Below are 23,206 nucleotides of genomic sequence, written 5' to 3'. Positions count from 1 at the left end.
AAAGCAGCACCCCAGTAACTGGGAAAAGAGCTCAAGCCCAACACAGAGTTTTAAGCATATGAGGTCTATGTCATTAAAGGTTCTAACAGTTTGTTTATATACACTCCCCCTGCTGCCCCCACATATATGTAATAATTAAACTAGAGAAATGGAAAGACCTAAACTGGGGTGGGAGTCCACTCTGTTAAGTCACTGGTAAATTTTAAATTCAAGGTTTATATGTAAGTATTGAAAAAGAAAACCATATACTTTTAAAATCAATATTTGAGAACATTAAAAATTAAAGAAAGTAATTAGCACCTGAAATACTCCTTCTAGTTTTTGATTTAAAAAAAAAAAAAATCACATTTAAATTATAGATAAATCCCCTAAACATATTTCATTTCATACCTTTCTTCCATGGTTCTCTGTTTCAAACTTGAGCTGTTTTTGTGTACCTGAGCTCTGCGAATCCAATTTTGAGTTTCAAAATGTAGCTCAACATTCAACTCTACAAGCAATTTTATGCTAGCCCTTTTTACATTAGTGTCATTTTCATGTTACATCAATTAATTGTATGTATTTCCCCACAGCCTCAGATGCAGACACAAAGCTGAATAGTCCGAATGCCAACACTTGAATAAGGAGTCAGAAAAATAGTTAGGGTAACTCCCCTTTATACCAATACTGCAAAGAAATAAGAGTTTGGTGTAATAATCAAATCCAGCTATTTGTTTTGGACTATTTTTAATGATTTTTGACTGTTTTTTCCCCAACTATTTTGTATTACTTGAAGAAGAGTAAATAGAGAAAAAATAGCATCATAAGGTGAAAAAATATTTATAAATAATATGCCACTTGTCAAAAATGCTCCTTTTATCCTGAAAACATTACTTTTAAAGCCTTCTGTAATCCTAGGAATGATAAAGGAAGGACTAGTTAATGCTAGTCAACCTTTCTCATGCAGTGATATTCCAGAAGGAAAAGCCAATTAAAACCACTACAGGAATATTTTACAGAGATGATCTGGCCTGCCCAGCTTTGAAGTGTCCCAAATATGTAAGCTCACAATGTTCCTGAGGCCCGTGCAACAGACGGATTTCATCTGTTGTATTCTGTCAATCATACAAAGCACATCTCCCTCTCAAGTATTTGTGTGTTCCCTTTCACAAGTTTGCCCACTATAATAAAAAAAGTTTAGAAGAGACCACTGGACAAAGTCACTAGAGAAAAAACTGCTTCAAAGTTCACAACTCATCAACTTATGAAGAGCTAACCATCTCTCTGTATCCAATCTACAAAATGTGAAGCTAGATTTTTAAGAAAAAAAAGAAAAAACCCAAACACCAAACAAAACCCAAATACTCTTACAAGATTCCATAACGAAATCTAACCAAAATAATTTTCATTTCCAATCTTTCCTGATAGGCTTTGGCAACACAAGGCCATCAGTAAGCTGAAAAAATGACTAAGAACACAGTATGGAAAATGCAGGGTCCTGAAACAAAAAATTAAGATTGGTGTTGGGCCTCTAGAGGGTAAGCAGAACTAAAGAATCATTTCAGGTTCAAGAAAGTTGGTTCCTCCAACACAGCAAATGTATTCATGAAGTACATGACACTTCCCTGAAGACAGTGCTTCATGGGAAGATGTGAATAGTGAAAAAGAACCATGCAAGAAATTTTATATACATACAAAATACCAGGTAAAGTCACCCCAGACATGGCTTTTAATCAGTGATTTCATATGCATTAAAAACCAAACAACACAAAACCCTCCAAACTGATGCAGAAAGGGCTGATAAGTCAAAGACATTAATTAAAAATACACAGTACCTCCTAGTTTTGGTAGATCTTCCTGCTTTGTAGTAGTATCATTTATTATTATTATAACAAAGAAGCACTTACAATTGGTAGGAAAGTGAGAGCCATTTGCTGTAAAGCTTTAAGAAATAATGGAATGCTACCCAAATAGGTATTTAGGCAAGAATTCTGGACACAAACTGAATGACATCAGGAACAGAAATCCACTCTGTAAGCTGGTGTTAATAACAGACATGGGATTACTTCCACGCTTTAGCTGAAGCCATGACTACTAAGATGACAGTCTTCATAAACAATACTGTGTAACACACTGCATAATACAGGAAAAAAAAATATAAGTTTTTCAGGCCTGCTGCTTACAGTCTTCTAATGAAGTTACTTCTGTGCAAACTAAATTATTTTGATCTTCAAAGAAATGGTTCGACCTTTGGCCTTCGCTTCTCAGCACCGGCTCAGCAGGTGCAGCAACTCCAAGATCTTCAAAATAATCAGGACCACAATCACTTGGAACTCCTCCAAATTAATGATGTTAGAGAAACTGGGAGGTGGAGGTAAGTAACACAAACTGTATGGGTCACCCTTGAGTTCCTACAGTTCATATTTCTGTAATAATTCTAGCAAACTTGTGGTTTTTTTCTGGGTTTCAGGAAACCTCTCACTAGTTATCATGAACTGCCCTACTAAGTCAGACAACTTACTCTACCCAGTCCTCAGTCTCCAAGTGTAGGAAAAACTTCCAGTGTTGGAGAGCACATCAGCCTGGCCACTACCTGAGGCTCATTCTTCTCCTGCTCTTCCAGCAGCTGCTGTCATTGGATGAGGGATCTCAGAGGTTCATCCCTGCCTACTCTAGCTTCACTTTCCGGCCTTGGTTCTGTTAGCTAGGAAGTTATCCAAGACACTTTGAACACTGACACTGCTTCCATAACCTCCTGTCACAACAGGTTCTGATGTTAACAATCTGCTGTGCAAAAGCTGCCCCTTATCTGCGTTTCCATTCCAACAAGTTTCAGTGAGCCCTGCCTAGCTCCAGTATTGTGAGATTTAGTAAATCTCCCTTATCCATCATACCATGGTAAACCTCAATAAGGTTTTCAATAGCAACAAAAGGACAGCGTCTCATCTTCAGTGCCTTTCCTGATGATGCCTTCTGCTGGCTATTTTCTGTGCTGCTGCGTATGCAAATGAAGTAACTGCCTAATTAGTTACTAGCCAGGTGCACAGGAATGAAAGCACCCTGCCAAGTTACCACGCTTCCACCTGTAGAAGAAAGCAGAGCATAATTTGGGACTCTGCTATCAGTCAGGGGCCAGCTGGACATATCTGAATGCCAGTGCTTGAATACTCAGTACTGAATGATTCAGTACCAGGGGTGCAATGGACTGACCTTGGCCAGTATTTGGACCCTCAACCTAGCCTGCCTCTCATTCCCTTCCTCAACACAGGGCAGGGAGTAAAAGATGAAAACGGTCATCAAGATAAACACAGGGAGACCAGTGAGCAGTTACCATCACAGGCAATGCAGACTTGGGGAAAATTAATTTATTGTCAATTAAAATAGATTTGGATAATGATAAAAAGACAAAAATTAAAAGGCACATCCCCACCCCAACTTTTCCCATGCTCAACTTCACTCTCCCATGCTCAACCCCACCTCTCCCCCCCGTCCCCAGGTGGCACAGGCAGGATTGGGAATTGGGGTTAGTCAGTATAATTCCTCTCTACAGCTCCTTCCTCCTTGCACTTTTCCCCTGCTCTGTTGTTGGTTCTCCACACGCTGCAGCTCCTTCAGGAAATATCCAACTGGTCCAGTGTGGCTGCAGGGTGAATATCTGCAGGGTGTCTGCTCCAGAGTGGTCTCTTCCACAACCTGCTCCGGTGCCTGGAGTGCCGCCTCCTCTCCTTCTCTGCCCTTGTTGTTTGTCCTGCTGTTTCTCACTCTTCCACCTGCCCAGCATTTTTGCTGTTTCTTAAACATGTTTTCACAGAGGCACCACAAACCTCTCTGATGTGCTCCAGCTTGGCCTGTGGTGGGTCCATTGCAGAGCTGGCTGTGCCCAGCACAGGGCAGCCTCTGACCTCTTCTTGTAGATGCCTCCCCTGCAGCCCTCTCCAGCTACCAAAACCTTGCCATTGAAACCCAGTACAGAGGGCTATTAGGTCTGGAACTATCAGACCTGAATATTTTGGTGGTACTTCAGAGATGGCTTGCAGATACTGGAAGAAAGTAAGAAGCTTTCTTAAGATCATCCAGCCACCTTCAGTGGCAGAATCTTTTTTCAGTATTGAGCTAGCACTTAGCTTGAATCTGATCTGTGCAAAAAAAATGCTTCTACTGATTTACAAAATAAAGCTTACACTTTCCTCTTAAGTTCAAGAACCACTGCCATAGTGAAGGAACAAGACTATCTGGTGTACTATTTAGATAATTCATTTTAAAGCAACTACTGTAAACACAAATCACCTGCCTCAACAGAAAACGAACCTGAAGTATTTATATTTAGGTCATCATCTGCTTAACAGTACTGAAGTTAAAAAAGCTTCAACTTTGAGGATCTAGAGCAATGTACAAATTTGAACTTCGTGCTCTGTTACTGCCACTTCATTTGTAATATGCAACAGGAATTGCAAATAGCAAATAGTAAAAAGAGTTGCACGACAATTAAAAGACACTACTAAGAAGGAAACCGTGGTATAGGTTTGACAAGTCTCCACACAGAAGAAGTATACTATGTTAGACACATAATAATATGTATTTTTTAAAATAATCCCATTAAAAAAATTTCACAATTCCCTACTGTAAGAATGTAACTCTTCAATATATCCAAGCTTTCTTTAGGACAAGTGAGCAGTAGGTAGAATAATAAAATACATAGTTCTTGACAACGGCTAATTGAAAGAAATTTTAATGAATCACTGCACCTAGAACACAAAGAAAATAAAAAGAGCAGACTGACTTTTTCCATCTTTATCTTACTTGCTTGTGTTGCTGCCACTACAGTGGAGAGCTAAAATAGCTCAAAATTGGTATGTTTGTGGGAAACGGGAAGCACGATACAACTTCCCTGGAAGAAAACATAAGATGGCTCAAAACCTTTCTCCAGCTACAGTCTTATTTCAATACTTCCTCTCATTTCGGTAGTTCTTAAAACTTCACAGCAAGACTAGTACCCTGAACATCTGTAAAGCGCTCAGCAAACGTGGCAGCATAAGTTCTGAGAATCTACAATATCTCACACAGTATACAAGTTTTACATAGTAAACTACATATGCTGGGCAACTACTTTAGCCCCAGATATTTTGCTGAAGACACATATTTCTAAACTTGCTGTTTACCCTAATTATAAGAACAATTCAAATGATATTAAAAAAGATTGAAATACCTCAGTCTCTCTATGCTTTAAGTTTTTTTCTGGACACAAGATCAATAGATTTTCAAACAGCTGAGGGTGGCAGCAGAACTTTCTTCCTGACCCTGCCCCATGCACCCTCTGCTGCCTTTTTCATTCCTCAAAGATTTATTTGGGCTCAGTGAGGACCAGAATCTGTCTTGGGGGACTTTGTTCCCTCCTGGACATTTTAAACTAGTTATTCTTTATAACCAGTTGTTGAAGTAAGCGACAGGCTATAGTGCTGGTATGAGGAAAGTACTTTTTATTACCCTCTCAAAGGAAACATGCTTCAACCTGGCCAATTATAAATCTCTAAAAACTGTAATTTATCCATAGCAGAGAGGTATGTCAAAGCACAACAGATATTTTCTCAGGAAATATCTTGATCTGCACAAGGTATTTGTTAAACCCAGGCATGAACTGGTTTCTGCTAACCATACAGAAAAGCAGGAATTCCACAATTTCTTAATGTTTCTGCTGTCAAAGAGAAGGTATGCTTAAAATTTAATCTAGAATAGGTATGCTTAGCAAGGTAAATCCATGTCAGAATTTCCTTCCCCCCTCCCCTCAGAGGATGTGCCATCTAATTAAAGACTGCATCGTTAAGTACACACATACAAAATCTGCTTTCATCCTGACTCACGTACATCAAAAATAAAACAAAAAACCCCACAAAAAAGACAAAACCACAAAAAGCCAAAACCACAAAAACCCCAAAAAACACACACACGCAAAACCAAAAGCACCCACAAAAACCACAACCCCCCCCAAAAAAACAACAAAAAAACACCCCAAACAAAACCAAAACAAACACAATAACAACAAAAACAACCACAAAACCCCCCCACAAACAAACAAAACCCAAAAAACACCTTAATTCTGCAGTTCTACCTTCTTTTAACTTTTTTAGTATGGTACATGACACACGGGTAAAGTTTTCCCTTTGGTGTGCAATATTATTAGATTAACATGGACCCTTGTATCTGTAAAAGACAAAAGCTGCTTTCGCCACTACTTTCAAGTTGCACACGACAGTCACAACCCTTCCTCAAAGTTGTTGCTAATCCAAATCAAGTTCAAAGTCCAAAACACTTGTGGTTATGTTATCAGTTTTGGAAAGCAATATTCTTCGAGGCAAAGAAACTACTTCCTTTTCGTAAATGACAGTGAGGCAGACTTTATTTTTCTTTTTCTAGCTGTACTCTCAATTAAGAAAGTTGCACTGATCTATAATGATTAAGACATAAAGTATGGACATTTCCTCACAAATTAATCTTCTCTTTCCAGGCTATATTTAAAGAATCACAGTGTTCAAGGCTGACACAGACAGAAGGACCTTCGCTCCCTGGAATTCCAGTATTGTTCTCTCTTTTCTCAGGCCGCTTGTCAACAGCCATGTCTTCAAAATCTTGAACCTGTGACAGTCACAGATGAGCTCACTTAAACTGAGTATTCTAAGCCTGAGAAATTCTGACGTCACTTATTTAACACAGGCACTCAGAAATGAGAAGACTTATCTGCTGGTACACAATATGAAAAACGTTTTTAGAAACAATGTGTTTTGTTTTTACCACTCTTACACCATTTTTCTGGTGTTTAAAGGAAAATGTATGAGTTTTCTTTAAGTGTTAAACTGATCCAATGCCAATTATACTTCAACCTTATTTTAATCACATAGAAGATTTTTTCCTATATATCTATTACTACTTTGGAAAGACAAACATAGATACTCGACATAGACACACTTTTTAAGGGAATAAGATGTAATAAGGTAATAAATGACAGCAAAACAGATAAGCAGATGTAGAAGGTTACCTTGCTGAGTATTCTGTTCTTGAGTTCGATTCACAGTGAGGTCTAGAGGGCTATCCTGTTCTTCCTGAAGGGAGTTTTCTGTTTGGTTCATTTGGATGCTTTTACATATCAGACTTGGTTCAAACGATGAACCATTTCTGTTCTCTTGAATTTTGCTACTTTTTGAGATGTACTCAATCGCAAACTGACGGATCATTTTTTTCATTAATTCCTGAGCAACTAGGGGAATGTTAGGATCACAGTTCTGAGGAAGATCTAGGAATAAAAAAACCAACAACAACACAGGCAACAGATGTATTAAAAAACCAACTTAATTATTTTTCTTTAATTAAGTACTTCCTATAAGCACAATAAATATGTATAATAAGTACATGTGTAATGAACACATTAATTCAGATGTAAGTTTTTCTTATAAGCATTCTTAACTGCAGGTCACTTCAAAGAACATGCTTAGTGTGCATCAGTAATTTTTACCTTATTCTTCAGTCACAGCATGCTAGTCAAACGATGTGGGTTGATAAATATTGCAAGTATGGGAGTCAGAATTTGTCCTTATTTTTAGTAAATAAGTAGAATTTTCATTTGCAGACCATTCATTTTCAGTTTTGAAAATAAAAGAATTTTGAATAAAACCAGTGAAAATTAAATAAAGCTATGAATGAATACATAAAGAAGTTACTTTCAAAGAACAACTATAACAAAAATAATTAATTTTAAAGTGCAGTTCTATAGATTAATCTTTTCATAACAGAACAGTTGGACTTTTGAGGAGCTGATCTTCAAAAAGATGAGATTTGTTTTATCCACATATCAGATTATAATCCCTATTGTAGATTCAGGATTGTCATGTCAAAACCGATATGACGCTACTTGAAATGTCCCATACAAATTGTAGCAATACAAGCAATTGAATTTTAAAATAAAGTTGTAATTTTTTATTGTAAAATCTTAAAGGATTCTACAGAGATTGCCAGGACATTGTCAAAGTACTCCCAATGAAAACATTTGGGAGAAAAAGCTTTATTTCCTGTCCTAAACTGTAAATACCCTATTTTTTGTTTGTATATGTAACAGTCCCATGGATAGAAGCATTTCATTTAAAAAAACCCCACAAAAACAATAAATGAATCAAACGTGAGATGGCTATGACTTTATTTTCATATTATCTGTCAGCTAGAAAGAAGTTAAACCTCTTATTAACAAGCTACAGTTCTGAATCACTGAAAAAATAATCTTAATACAAATAGAAGTACCAGAAAGACCAACAAAATGAAGATATGTAACTGAGCATAAATGACAACGTAATTAAGAAACTCACTTAAAGTAAGTGTGTTACTCAATGCAATACTGCATTGATGACTGCAATACTTCCTCTCCCGAGACAAGCACAGCTGCCCATACTCAAAGATCTCTGTTGTTCCTTAAAGCAGCAGTTGTACTACTCATTGCACTATCCCACCCCTTCTCCTTCAACTCTATGCAGACGAAAAACAAAAATATCCTTTTCAACACTTTTTAACCACTGCCCATCCTTGAGTTCATAGGGAATGAAAGGAACAGATTTCATCAAGAGGGTATAGAGATTTAAAGATTTAAAAGTGTGAATGTGATACAGAAGAATTAGCTTTTAGGTCAGCCTTGATTGCCTAAAAGAAACACCAAAGGACACGATAGCAGTTACTGGGATACTTAAATTAGTCTGAAACGGCTAAGACGGATGATAAACTGAGTTTTGTTTTCGTGGAAGTGGAGAAACTGAAAGGACTGGACTGGATAGATGTTTGCATACAAAGTGTAAATTTCCTTATAGGTAGTTTGGAGGATCATGCAGCATATTTGCTCAAGCATTTTATGCCAATGAAGCTCCATTGGTCTATTAGCAAGAGAGTGACTACGGAGACAGATCAAAGAATGCTGCTCAAGTTTAGGATGAATACTTAGAAGATCTCTTTTTTGTTGTTTCAGGTTTATTCAAAACATTCCATTTTGAGAATTCATTTTCACCAGAGTGTTGCAAGGAATTACAAGCATGCATATGTGTGACCTGCTGCCTAAAGCACAGGAGAGGGCAGCTGACTGTTCAGATGCTTCTCGACAATACCTTTTGATTGGCCCTTCACTAATGCTTTATGAGATAAGGTGAAGCTCAACCAGTTTCAAAGACTAAGTACATGCTAGACACCTTGGCTTCAAGAGATGTTATGCGAGGCATAACAAAACAAGTCTGCTTATCGTTGAAAGATTGTCAGAAAATACAGCTTCAAACCAGATCTCTACCAAAATTTCTAAAATTGACAGGAGTTTCTGGAGGAGAGAGATGAGGTGGAATTCTGAATGATGGAAGATACCCACAAGGAAAAAGATCTCTCCTCATCATGTAACACTCAAGCACAGGTATTCTTTGTTTGCTGGTATTTCCCGATTCCCAAATAATGAATCCAAAAAATGTAAAACTGGAAGTTTTTTCACCTTAGAGACACACTTAGAAGGAAAGAAAAAAAAATCAACAAAATATATCGAAGCAGTAAGGCAACAGGTATAAAAATGCTAATGTATATACAAAATCAGCAAAAGAACAAGGAAATTTAAGAGGTCGAATTGAAAAACTGAATTATCTAGCAACAAAAGTACGTGTCTGCATAACAGAAGAATCGTAGCTCTAGACAATATCAATAGGTTAGCTTAAAAAAAAAAACAATCCAAAAACCAAAACCAAACACACAAGCCCAAACACAAGCAAACAAAAATCTGACAGCCAGTAATTAAGAAACTCATACAAAATGAAATACACAAAACATCATTAACACTGAACACTCTACCAGATACCTGGTCTGGAACAATTCTGCTCATATAGAGAAATTAGCCTGTTGCATGCACCCGAGAAAAATGTCCTAGCAAGATGATTTTTGGAGAACAGGTTGTGATCATTGCAAATGGGAAAGAGTTATTTAAGAGTTATTTTACATCCTGGTATGATCTGTGCCTTAAAAAGCCAAGAGATCACAGAGCAGAGGGAACACCTATCATTAGGTGGAAAACACAATAACCTGGAATACATTTCTGCTTATTAATCACCATCCCCAGCATCAATTGTTATAAAACTGCAAAACAAAACTCCTTCCAAGCTGCCAAGTTTCTGTCACCTTTTTATTCCATTTTAAGACACTTCACACTGGTAATACCAAGCATGAATTGCTTTGAGACACTCGCAGGAAAAGCCCGCTATTCCATTAGGACCAAAGTCATCTTTTGACCTAGGTGGAATAACAAAGGATTTATTATTTTACTCTTGTAATATTTTCTTTAGTATTATTTTTTTTTCTAGTAACTTCCAAATACTCCCTATGGAAGAATAAATGCAGCAAAATTTATCATATATTCAACTGCTACAGCTACTGGCAGCTTACAGATTTTACACTAATTTACTCTAAAAAGTAATACTGGGCCGGGGGGGGGGGGGAGGGGAAGGTATCTCAGATAATATAATCTGGAAGATGTGCTCCAGGGGTTTACCTGCAGTGCTGTTGTTGCTAATGCATGTTCAGTCTACAGGGCTAGACCACAGTTAGTCTAACCCTAACAGCTGCAAACGCAAATAGTGTCACTATCACATCTTCAGTACTAACTGTTCTACTGTGTAAGTCATTAAATTGTAATTCATACTGGAAGGACCTTGGAAGGTCTCTAGTAAAAGTGTCTTCTCAAAGCAGGGTCAACTATGCGATCTAATCAGGTTGCTCTGGGTTTTATCCAGTTAAGTGCTGAATGCTTCCATGGATAGAGACCACACCACCTCTCCAGGTAGCCTGTTCCACTGCTCGCCTGTCCTCATTTTTCCTTACATAAAAGAGAATCTCTCATTTTGATGTGTCTGTCATCTTGCATTGCCCTGCTATGCACCACTATAAAGAGTCTGACCCCATCTTCTCAGTACTGGAAAGTTGCTCTTGATCCATTCCTATTAATACTGCTTTGCTTCATAACGGCAAATGAAGCTGCGGACGCATAACTTGTATTACGAAGAAGTAGTAATTTAGAGTATTTTGAACTTAGAAATAATTTCCCACAGCTCTCTAAACAATATAGAAGAGAAATGAGAGACATGTTAGATATTCAAAGGAAAGAAGAAAAAGTGATACAGTTTCATATGCGACTTTCTTTTGACACACTACAGATTTTTGAAAGAAAATCTACTTTTACATAATGTTTTATCAATATCCGGAGTGATCAGAATAGGATACACACCCTTGAAGTGTATTATATGAAGTCTAATTACTTACATTCAATGGCTGTAAGTCTGTATTATTGTGCAAGTATGCAATGAAAACATGTAGAGACCTGTAATATTAAGTTCAGAGTGGTAAAGTTTCACTACGTATGGGAAATTTGTAATTGGTCATATAATATTTTTAAATGCAATTTAATGTATTTGGGGGTAAGAAAAGCATCAGGTCTCTGAGCTTAGTATCACTAGCAAATATTTATTAATTATTATCAGCAGATGGCACCAGATATACTATGTATGATCTAAAAAGTTTTTATTCTAAGTCATTTTATTGAGAGTCATGATTATAGCTACTTAGAAAGTTTTAAATCTATACGCCTACATCTGTTGAAACTTCTGTTTTTCATACAGCTGATTTACAACACAAGGCAGCTGTACTTATTCCACCGATCACGTACTTACATACTGCTTCAAACCCAGCAGAACAGTCTCTAAGGATTTGGCGTAAAAGGTAGCTCTGATGTTTCCCTAGTTTCTCTCAGATCACTGCAGACCTGATACTATTGCGGTAAGAGAAGTCTAAACAACACATTTGTATGATAAAATCTGATATTTTCTGCTTGTGATTGTCAAGATTACAGTCAGCATGCAAGAGAAATCAGTAATAAAGATGATGTGTAATTAAGACTAATTGCAATGATTTATTTTAATTCACAGCTCAGATTTAGAATTAAGGCTTCCACAGTTTAGGCAATGCGCAACCTTGTAACTATTCAAATCCATATTCTTAACTATTCTGTACATTAACACTATGTGTGATCATTAGACTGCAATGCAAAAAGGAATGACTGATTCAAGGACTGATAGTTGAGACTGACATGTGTATGTGGCAGGACAATGGATAAGGAGTTAAAAGCTCCCAAAACAGCGTTCCACAATAGTACTCTATTTCTTGAAAAACAGTATTTTTTCATTAACAAGTCAAAATAGTGACTTAATTTCTCTTCTGATACAATACCAAAAGGCAGTGGAAATAAGCAAGGAGTCACAACCCCCCTTATAAACCTGTTGTGTGAGTAGCAGAACTTAGAACAGCTGCTTTTTTTTAATCAATGTGTTTCCTGTATTCACTGCAGCTCTCCCCTTTTCACAAAAAGGTCACGTGTCTTCTAGAACTATCCCACCTCAACAGCCAAACTGTCGCAGCAATACTCTCAGCTCTACCCACAAACTTGTCCACGTCACTGTCAGATCACCAGCAAGTTAAAAACAGAATACAGCAATTTATTCTGAGCCCAGTATCATGATTAGTTTAGCCAATTTGACTGATCAACAGAAGGAATAAGGGCCAAGTTCACTCTAGTATTCGTTCTTGTCAACATTCAATGTTTTTCCTTCCTCTACTTGGATAGTAATTTTAATTACTCTATATACAGTCATATCACAGAATGGTTGGGGTTGGAATGGGCCTCTGGAGATCATCTAGTCCAAGCCACCTCCTAAAGCAGGTTCACCTAGAGCAGATCGCACAGGAATGTGTCCAGGCAGGTCTTGAGTGTCCCCAGGAGACTCCACAATCTCTCCGGGCAGCCTGTTCCAGCGTTCTGTTACCCTCAGAGTAAAGAAGTTTCTCCTCATATTCAGATGGCATGTCCTGTGCTTCTGTCTGTGCCTGTCGCCCCTTAACCTGTTGTTGGGCACTACTGAAAAGATGCTGGTCCCACCCTCTTGACATCCACCTGTTAGATATTTGTAATCATGGATAAGATCCCCTCTCAGCCTTCTCTTCTCCAGGCTGAACAGACCCAGCTCTCTCAGTCTTTCCTCCTTAGAAAGATGCTCCAGATGCTGATCATCTTTGTAGCCATCTGCTGGACTCCCTCCAGGATTTCCTTGTCCTTCTTAAACTGCGGAGCCCAGAACTGTACACAACACTCCAGATGTGGCCTCACCAGGGCAGAGTAGGCAGGGAGAATAACCGTTCTCCACCTGCTGGTCATGCTTTTTCTAATGCGCCCCAGGATACCATTGGTCTTCTTGGCACATTGCTGGTTCATGGTCAACCTGTTGTCAACCAGAACTCCCAGGTCCCTCTCTGCAATGCAGAGTTCCAGCAGGTCAACCTCCAGCCTGTACTGATGCCTGGGATTATTCACAAAAGCAATTGGAAAATACTTTGGCTTTGGTTTTCAATAGGCAAAACCTTTTTAACCCAGCTTTACTGATCTGGCAGATCAAAAAACCTTAAGGAAGATGCTAAAAGTCAAATGCTCTTTGAGACAAACTTAACAAAAGTCACTCTGGCAAGGTAAGGTCACGCCAAGTTTCACTCCTCCCATGACAAAAGTTCCTCTGAAGGAGAATCAACATATAGCATTCTCCAGCAGAAACATAAAGCAGGCAAATATTTAAAAACACTGTACACCAAGACCAAGAAAAGATCTGAGAAAGCAGAAAATTGAGGGAATTAAAATACCTGACTAGGGAGATGCCACACAACTGGGCCAACGATAGAAAGTACAATAAGAATTTCAGGAGTAATGAGATGTCAACTTCACTGGACATCTTGTTTCGAATAGAAAAGTTGGTTTTAAGGAAATCCGAGGAACGAACATGGACTCTATGCTATTGCACTCCAACGTTCTTTAAAGCCCTAAGCACAATGCAGGCTGAATAGACAGATGCTCCATACAGAAAAAGAGTCCACCCACCCCAGGTTCAAGGGCATAGTAATCTCTTCCTGCTACAACAAGGTGAAGGAAAGAAAATTTTGACCTTCAAGTACACCTACCAAACCCAAGAAAAACCTGTGAAAGTTGAAGTTACTGAGTAGAGCTGCAGTCACATTCCTCCCACAGGAAATTAAGGAAGAAAATGAGTATTTTCGCTGCTGTTGACAGTGACTAGCTAAGTAACTTACAGGAATCAAGCTTTGTCAGTCACTCATGTACTTCTATAACTTGCTGAGTGACAAAGAACAAGGATATCCAAAGAATTAATGAGTTACTAAATTAATACATTTTGGCAAGAAGCTTCGACCTCTGATTTGGATGTATTTGAAGTAGCAGCTTTCATGGGAGAATATCCCAAATCCCATTTTGTAACCTATAAAACACCTTCTTTCAGCTAAAATGGTCTTCCTGCTGGAAGTTTAGGAACAGAAAATGTTTAAATGGTTAAAATTCCAGAGAATGGCACCTGAGGTTGGCATGGAAACAAAGTAGCAGCTAATGGCAAAACAAACAAACACATGGAAAAAAAGCCCTAACCAAACAAAAACAGTAAAATGTAATATACAGGGATTCAAGAAAATAACACATAATACAAGAGGACTAACAGCAAGGGCAAGTAGTATTTCATTTGGTGATTCAAGCAAACAAAGATTAAGGAAAACCAAAGAAATAAAGAGAAACAGTATTCAGTAGATATATAAAAACTCCTTGAGAACCAAAATCAACCCTAAAACATTCGATTCTTCTAGATTTGTGTTGTATCTCTTAATATAAAATACATGTTTTTATTACCTTTCTTTCGAAAGAGTGCATTTAGATAGTTTTCTGCTTGGCATTCAATCTTATCAGTGTTGGACTGGCCCTGAGATGACAGTTCCTCTGTAGGCGTTGACTGTGAAGAACCAATAACCGATGCACGATCCTAGAAGACATGAAGATTATAACATCTTTCAGAAGTTAGTCTACTGGTAGTACAACACACAATTCAATTATTGAGCTACTAAGTGAAAAAGAACCACTAAAAAGATATTTAGTATAAAGCCAAAGCATCTTACTCCTCCTCACAGCCAGACTATCTGGAGTCAAAATGCAGTATTAACTTATTTGCAAAATTCAATTCTCTGATTTTTACTTTCATACCAAGAATTTGGTGTTAGGGAGTCATGCTTGATATCATGTTCATACTTACACTGACTGTTTCTTTGTGTAAATTACAAAAGGAGCATTTCTCATCCATAGACCAGTCAGTTAGCTCTTCTGGCTCACAGTCTTAAAAGAAGAAAAAAAACTTAGATGTTTTAAACAAGTAAAATGGATTTTGAGAACAAAATACACATCCTACCATCCTCTTAAATAAATTCCATCATAATTTAATATGCATTTATTGGTACAATGTAGTCAGTAGTATGCAATTCTTAGATACTTCCAACATCTTGTCTGGCTCACATAGCCCAACTTCCAAATAGCATAGAGCACTTTTCTTAAAAGGAAAGGTAAACTCATACATTTCAATTGATTACCTATCACAGTTACTGGCGGTATCCGAATACTGTAAATAAAGCTCTGAATTCCAGTCATCATTCCTTTTAACAGAAGTTACAAACATGTAGTAAGCTAAGCTAGGAATTAGGATATGGACTCCTCGCCATTTGAGCTACGTGTGATGTACTTAGAATATTTTAATTGAATTTATACCATCACTAAAGGGAAACCAAAACCCTATACTCACTCATAGCACTTGATTTATAAAACTTCAAAATAACTATATGTTTTATCAGAAGATGTACTTTGATCTTGAGGGAATATAGGACTTAAACATATCACCTATATCAAGTCCAGTCTTGTTGTGCTGAATGGAGACAAGCCATCTATTTTCTTTAAATTTAAATTTCTTTAAGCTTCAGTTGAAAAGTCAAGAGTTTTCCACCACACACTATTAGCGAACCACCAATTGCTTTAAAGCTTTTTCCTAAATGAACTGTGCTAATAGTTAAAATTAACCTTCTAATTTCTTGTTTAAATTTACAGCAAGTTATACCAGTTTGCTTTTGTTAACAGTTATTGTTCATGGGCATTTAGCGCCTTGATGTATTTACAGAGAATTTCATTATGCCTCATTTACACTTCCTTTTGCTGGGCTAATCTATTCCACCTGGTCTTCTCTCATGAGAGAACCCCACCTTTTATGCACAATTCTCACTTGAACACAGGCCTGTCTCCTGAACACAGGTGACCAAGATCAAGATGATGCCTTTCTTTTACATTTACACCTGACTGACTTAAACTGCAGACAGTGCTTTTCCTAAAGTACTGTAGATGTGCATGAGTCTTTACCACAGCTGCAGTATTTTGGCAGGTGAATATGAACCTGATTAAATACAACACCAAGGTCCTCTCCATCCCATTCATTTCCAGTTCATGTGCTTACAAAATAAACAACCTCCCTGCTCTCCCCTTATTAATTACCAAATATGTTTCCCCCTTATCTCTGTCCCACGAAACTACAATTACAGTTCTGTTAGGGAGGTTCTTGTGGTTATCTGCTTTCAATAACACACAGCAGTAGATAGATCTTGGGTGGCTGTCAACCCCCACACAGCCACTTTCTCACTGCCCCCCACGGGGGCAGGGAAAAAAAACTAAGACAGAAAAACTTGTGGGCCAAGACAAGACAGGGAGATCACTTACCAAGTACTGTCACAGGCAAGCCAGACTCAAATTGGGAAAAATTAATTTCATTTATTACCAATAAAAATAGATTTGCATAACGAGAAAGGCAAAACTAAAACCACCTTACCACCCCTGCTTCCCAGGCTTCAACTTCATTCCTTCATTCCTGACTCTTCTACCTCGTCCCCCATCCCAGACAGCACAAGGAGGATGCGGCACAGGGGCTGTCCTCCGTTCACAACAGTTCCTCTCTGCCACACCTTCCTCCTCACACTTTTCCCCTGCTCCAGCATGAGGTCCTTCCCACAGGCTGCAGGCCTTCCTGAACTGCTCCAGTGTGGGTCCTTCCCACAGCTGCTTTTCTTCAAACTGCTCTAATGTGTGTCTTTTCCATAGGGCACAGTCCTTCAGGAAGAGACCGCTCCACAGGCTCACAATTCCTGCCGGGGCCATGCTCCAGCACGGGCTTTCCATGGAGCTTCCTTCAAGGGCACCTCCACCTGCTCCAGTGTGGGGTCCTCCACGGGCTGCAGTGTGGATATCTGTTCCAACATGGTCCTCTTCTCCACAGGCTGCAGGTTCTACCTGCTTTACCATGGTCCTCTCCATGGGCTGCAAGGAAATTTCTGCTCCAGTGCCTGGAGCACCTCCTCTCTCCTCTTCCTTCCCTGACCTTGCTGTCTGCATGGTTATTTCCCACTGCCCACGAACCACGCCCCCCCTGCCCCGCCCCCGCTATGGCTGGGCTTTTACTTTTTCGTAAATATATTATTATCAGAAACTAAATGAATCTGGAAAAACAAGGTTCTTCAGTTGAGTGCAAAAATAACTCCAGTAACTCTGTATTATTATTTAAACCTAATTTATTCAGCTCTAAAATACTAACTTAGAACCTAATTCTGTATAAACAATGTGTTACATGTTTCAAGGGATGTAAACCAGCAGTTCTGACAGGTTAGACAGCTGATGTTCAAAAACAGACACGGAATTCTTCTTGACTGGACAGTAACAAAAGATCATGAGTTATTTTCACCGAATTAATCTAGCTGTCCCAGCCTGTTAGAACTATTCCTTTAATATGTCCACAGATGAAAACCTCCCACACTATTCTTTCACAACGAGATCATGTTTTCGTAGTTATCCTTGTAATCATAATAAACATACTTCTAATGTTGTGATTCTCTGCATTACTCCAAGACAGGTTTTATATTTTCAGATATATTCTTCTGCCTTGGAATCCTGACGTTCCACTGTTAAAAGTATAACTAGAGAGCAATGCTTGTGTGCTGCCAAAAAAGCAGACCTTGAGTAACATCAGCCAAAGAAGTATAAACCATACACAACATAATGCATTTATCATGCCAGTGAGCTAAGGAAAACTGCTATCACGTAGCAGATATGTACCAGCTATATCAAATGCCATACATCCAGTCTCAGGTCACCACCACAGGAAACACACTGAGACGAGTATTAGTTTTTAACTACAGATAGACAACCATACTCTCAGAAAGACCAGAGGTACAGATGGCACTTTTAAGCAGAAGAGACTTTCCTTTAGCTGCATTCAGTTTAGGATCATGATCATCTCCCCTCCCCATTTTATCCTGCTTGGGGTCAGCTGATGAAAGATCTGCTGATAACCTATAACACTGGCCAGCCTGTGAGGAAAAAAAATTAAGACTGTGCAAGGAACATTCTAATACTAAGCATAGCACACGTTATTACTTGAAGCCGAAGTCATTTAGCACAAAGCTGTTAAACCCATTTCAATTTTTGAAGAATAAGATGGCAAACTTTGACAAAAACTACCACCTTTTTTAATTTCTTAAGCTCTTCAAATCTCTTCTCCCAAATCATTTTTTCCAAGGAATCATGCTGAATTAAGTAAATTAATACAGACATCTGTAGTACTGAACAGATTCCACGTTTACCTCTTAAAATGTGACATAATTGCTTAGTAAATCTAAATATGAGATAGCTTAAAAAGTTACACTCTTACTTTCCAGTATTTTCTGCATTATTACAATAATGTCCCAGTAAATTTTCCAGCTGCTTGTCTCAATTAGGAAATCATCCCCTTCCTTTTTATATTGCGCTACTGCTTCCTAATAAGTACATTAGAATATCTGAAGTGTTTATCACATTCCTTCATCTTTTTAATTTTATAAAAACTTGAATGATAACAGAGATTTGCGTGCTTCTAATATTCATATATAAAGTAATGGCGTGAAGCAACCTAAGGAAAAATAAAACACACCCTCAAATAAACCTTTCAGCCTGTATAAAGAGTTGGGTTTTTTCCTGGTAGAGAACTGCTTTTTTTTTCCCCCGGTAGAGAGTTGCTTTTCTCACAAATGACACTGTTTTTCCTCTGCCTGTAAGAGACCAGAACCCCAGCAGATAATCCCAAAAAAGAAAACACACACACACCCCCCAGATGATTAGAGGAAAAGCTTCTAACAGTTTAGTTAAATATCTGTAAGTAGAATGTAAAGAATAACAATTTACATATGAAGCTACTTAGCTGAAAATGGGTATAAACAAAGGATTAGAAAGCCCTAAGGATTCAATGACAGAAGCCTCAAGCTCATCTAAAGCGGGACTCGGGTGAGGTGCCAAGATATAGAACTTGACACCTTTACAACGAGAAGCTGCACTATCAAAGCAGCCAGGAAAAAAAAAAACAACAACAACAAAACACCAAAGAACAACTGGTGACGAGTAACAGAGGTGATAAGAACCATTTAAGAAAGCCCAAGGCAAGTCCTACATATATATATATCATATAAGAATTTCAAGATAACAAAAAAAAATCTTGCCATCTTCAGGTAACTATCTGGTGTTATGGGTGGCTTTTTCAGCTTAATTAGTTTGGCTTCTCAGCAAGATAATTTCTGAAATTTACAACATATTTTCTTGAAAAATAAAAGCTAGTAAAACTGAAGTGTACATTTTACCATTTAAATTTGTCATTACAATTTATTATTCTCTCCAGTAACTTTGAGAGAATACAATACAATGATCTATACATTAAATACTATTTCAAGACAGAAGTAAGGAGGAAATTATCAACACACTCGAGTTACGTTTTATGCAATTATTTTTTTTTAATGTTACAAACAATACACAAACTCAACAATGTAAGAGAAAAAATGCTGTTGTAGCTACGAGGCACATATTTCAGCCGATTCTCATGCATTTCTGGATAAGAAAACCATGTAATTTCTCAAGGGTTGTTCAAAGAAACATACACTCTTGCTAATGAGGCACAATTCTGCATATTGACAGTTCTGGTTCAGTGGTTATAGTGAGAAAAATGGACCCCTTACCAGATGCAGTGACTTAGGCATGTTGCCAAGAGCCAAAAACCTTAGGTTCTGATTCTACCAACCATGTATTTTCTTAAGTAAGGCAAATTATTTACCCTATATCTTAGTTTCATTATCTGTAAAGTGAGAAGTGGCACTTAAATTTTGACAGTGGAAAGATTTATAACAAATTTTACTCAAGATGCTGTGTTAATCTTTACAATGCAATTCAAACCTCAGATTAGAAGCAGCCTTGAATCCTATAAGGCAGCGGTGTTAAACTCATTTTTACCAGGGGCCTCCTAGGAGTAGTTGTATTTATACAGTCCTAAAATTACATTTGGCCCTTTGAAGGCAACCGTGAGGCTGATGTGGCCCCCAGTGAAAAATCAGTTTGACAGCCCTGCATCAGGTCAACCTCTACTGTGTTTGTATTGGCCATTTAAAATGGGACTACTGAAGTTACAGATACTGTATCTATAAAAATGAACCAAAAATAGTAAGGCAAGGTGGGCATCCCAACCTAACACTCCATCTCTTCTGCAGTTGGTCCAGAAGAAAAATCAATTTTACACATGTGTCAAACATGGAAACAGGTTTTAACTGTTGAAAAATTCTGTCACATTACTGACAGATATTCTGGCAAATTGAAAAAAAAATAGTTTTAAAACTTTACATTTTAGATAAAAATTAATTTAATTTGCAGAACAGAGTCATCAAGGCACCAAATATCAAAGGTCATCTGCAAGCAATGGAAACAGTCAACAGGTTACAAGAAATCTTCAACAGCATGAAGCAAATAAGCTAAGACTTTTCCCAGAAGATAATTCAAACATATACATGCAGGAGCTCTAAAGGAGCAATATAACACCTTATTGTGTACTATCAGGCTCCTTTAACTGTAACACATTCATTAGCTCAGTACTTTCTGCTTTCTTACACAAAAGCAAAAAGTGTCCTGAAATTTCTTTCAAAATGTAAACCCTTCGATGCAAAAGAATAGCAGCTTTAATCACTAATCAGTGTAAAGCACAATACATAGTGACCCACTGGAATTACAACTAGAAAAATAAAATACTGTACACTATTACAACGATGCCCTGTTCCCTTTAAAAGGAGTAAAGTGCTTGTTTATCACAGCAGATGGGAGTACTACTCACGAAAACAAGGTTTAACCCAAATTTACACATTTCTTAAATGTTTTTAAGTCTCACTAGTGTCATGCTTAGCTTTACAGGGGGCAAAAAAAAAATTCTTAAAACATCAGAAAAGTGGTATTTCAAGTCCTCCCCATTTTCCTTATGTATATCGATATTATGGTATGCATTTGGTATAGGTCAAAGAACTTGCACAATATGAAGAGGACAAAACCAAGTTAAAGCAATTACTCCAAACCTATTCTAAGCAAACACAGTATATGCCACTCTGCCTCATGTACTAGCACTATAGAAGTTACATGTTTTACAAATTACACTATCAAATAATAAATTGTAAAGAGATGGAACATTTTGAAGGTTTGATAACAGAAAGAACATATTTTTACAGCCATGAAAATGAACTTGACAGAACACTCCATTCAATGCTTCAAAGCAATTTTGTGCTGGATATGTCTCCTCTGCTTTTGTTGATGACAGATAAATCATTTCATATTTAACTAAAGACTCAGATGCTATTGACAGCTGTTCCGGCAAAACCAAACCCATTTGGAAAACAGTTAAGTCTTACAAAGATAATGGAAAAAATATATCTAAAAAGTATATCTAAGTGTGTGTGTATATATATAAAAATATTTTTTAAGAAGCACTATGTTTAATGATGTAAATATAAAGCTTAAATTTTTTTGACCACTACAAGAAAATGTAGGTAGCATTCATCACCTTCCTTTTCCCAATTAATGTCAATATGCAGCTTGTCTTCCCTTTCTAAAAGTGGTCCAAAAAAATGAAGCAGGAGGTGCAGTATTCCAGAAAAGCAAAACTTTCTCGTGAGAGCTTCTCAGGAAAACTTAGCTAATCCAAAATTTCCCCACATAGGAACAAAACCTAGGTACCATTTGACCTAAAATTTTGCTTATAAACAGTATTGACAGGAATATGATGAAATAAACATTAGAAAGAAAAACAGATGAAGACTTCATTTTTAGAATTCAATATATACTTTAAACTGCCTTTAACTAAAGGAAAAATAATAAATTAAGGTAATCGCACTAAAAGCCAGCTCATTTACCTTCAAATAAACTGAGGTCTCTTCGTAGCCTTGGTCCATAAAGCCCTTCTAAAATACTTTCAAAACCTGGAGACAAAAGAAACATTTAAAACAGTAAATCAGAAGTTTCTTAAAGGAAAGCAAGTTTGAGAACACCAGCAACAACATTCTCAAATTCTGAGAGCAATTCCAAAAATTGTTACATTTATCACACAAATATTTACTCCTTCCACTACATTACTATTCAACAGAATTAGAAGATAAAAATAAGACAAGGCAACTGCCATCTGCACACAATCAGCCTATTAAGCCATGCCCCTACAACCTCATTAGACTTAAAATAACTACCACAGAATCTTAAAGGTGGGAGGATTAACCTCATAGCTCTACACAAATGAAGAAGTCTCTCTGTCACACTGAGAATTAGAAACATGTATGGAGGTGGAAAAAGAAAGAAATTTAAAAAAAAAAAAAAGGAGGAAACCTTCAAAATCAGAAATACCTCATTTGTGAACACCTGAAATTATATAAATCAGTAGGCTACTATTTCTACAAACATAAAAAAGAAACTTTGTTTTGCTTCTGATATTGCAACGGTCCTCTCTAGTCCTATGTATCTGTATAAAAACTCTTTAAAATTGAGGATTAGATAAATCAGATAATTTTCCAGATTTACCAGCTACTCTGTTTAGGTTTTTGGTAAAACTACGTACTATAACAAGGGCAAAGAGACAGAGCAAATGAAACGACAAAAAAAAAAAAAAAAAAAAAACCCACACACACAACACCACAACACACAACACCCAAGAAAAACAACCAACCTCACCCCCCACCCCGATTCCCCCAACCCAAACAGAAGATGGATGGTAACTGATAAAATACAGTGAGAATTTACATCATCAACATAAATTTTGTTCAATATAGAAACAGTTCACAAGTGTCCCCTCTTTTCTGCTTCCAAGTAATAAGCTTAGTTTCAACTAAGAAGATAATTCAAAGCAGCATTTGAAGGTTCTCATTCCTCACACTCAAGACTGGTCTACATTTAAATGTAGCT

General features: G+C 37.5%; 1 protein-coding gene across 10 annotated transcripts in view; it reads right to left on the bottom strand.

Moving 5' to 3' along the window:
* The window catches only part of LCORL (ligand dependent nuclear receptor corepressor like), an 81,579-nt gene that overhangs the window by 27,736 nt on the left and 30,637 nt on the right, over window positions 1-23,206 (bottom strand). For all 10 annotated transcript variants that reach the window (XM_065634578.1, XM_065634575.1, XM_065634572.1 and 7 more), the window contains exons 2-5: window positions 22,171-22,236; window positions 15,156-15,235; window positions 14,759-14,888; window positions 7,010-7,264 (exon numbers count right to left, since the gene is read on the bottom strand). In XM_065634578.1, the coding sequence (XP_065490650.1) occupies window positions 7,010-7,264; window positions 14,759-14,888; window positions 15,156-15,235; window positions 22,171-22,236 (531 nt within the window). The remainder of the gene's footprint in view (window positions 1-7,009; window positions 7,265-14,758; window positions 14,889-15,155; window positions 15,236-22,170; window positions 22,237-23,206) is intronic.

The sequence above is a fragment of the Caloenas nicobarica genome, chromosome 4, assembly GCF_036013445.1.
Source record: "Caloenas nicobarica isolate bCalNic1 chromosome 4, bCalNic1.hap1, whole genome shotgun sequence".
Lineage (NCBI taxonomy): Eukaryota > Metazoa > Chordata > Aves > Columbiformes > Columbidae > Caloenas > Caloenas nicobarica.
This window is presented reverse-complemented; position numbering and strand designations above follow the sequence as displayed.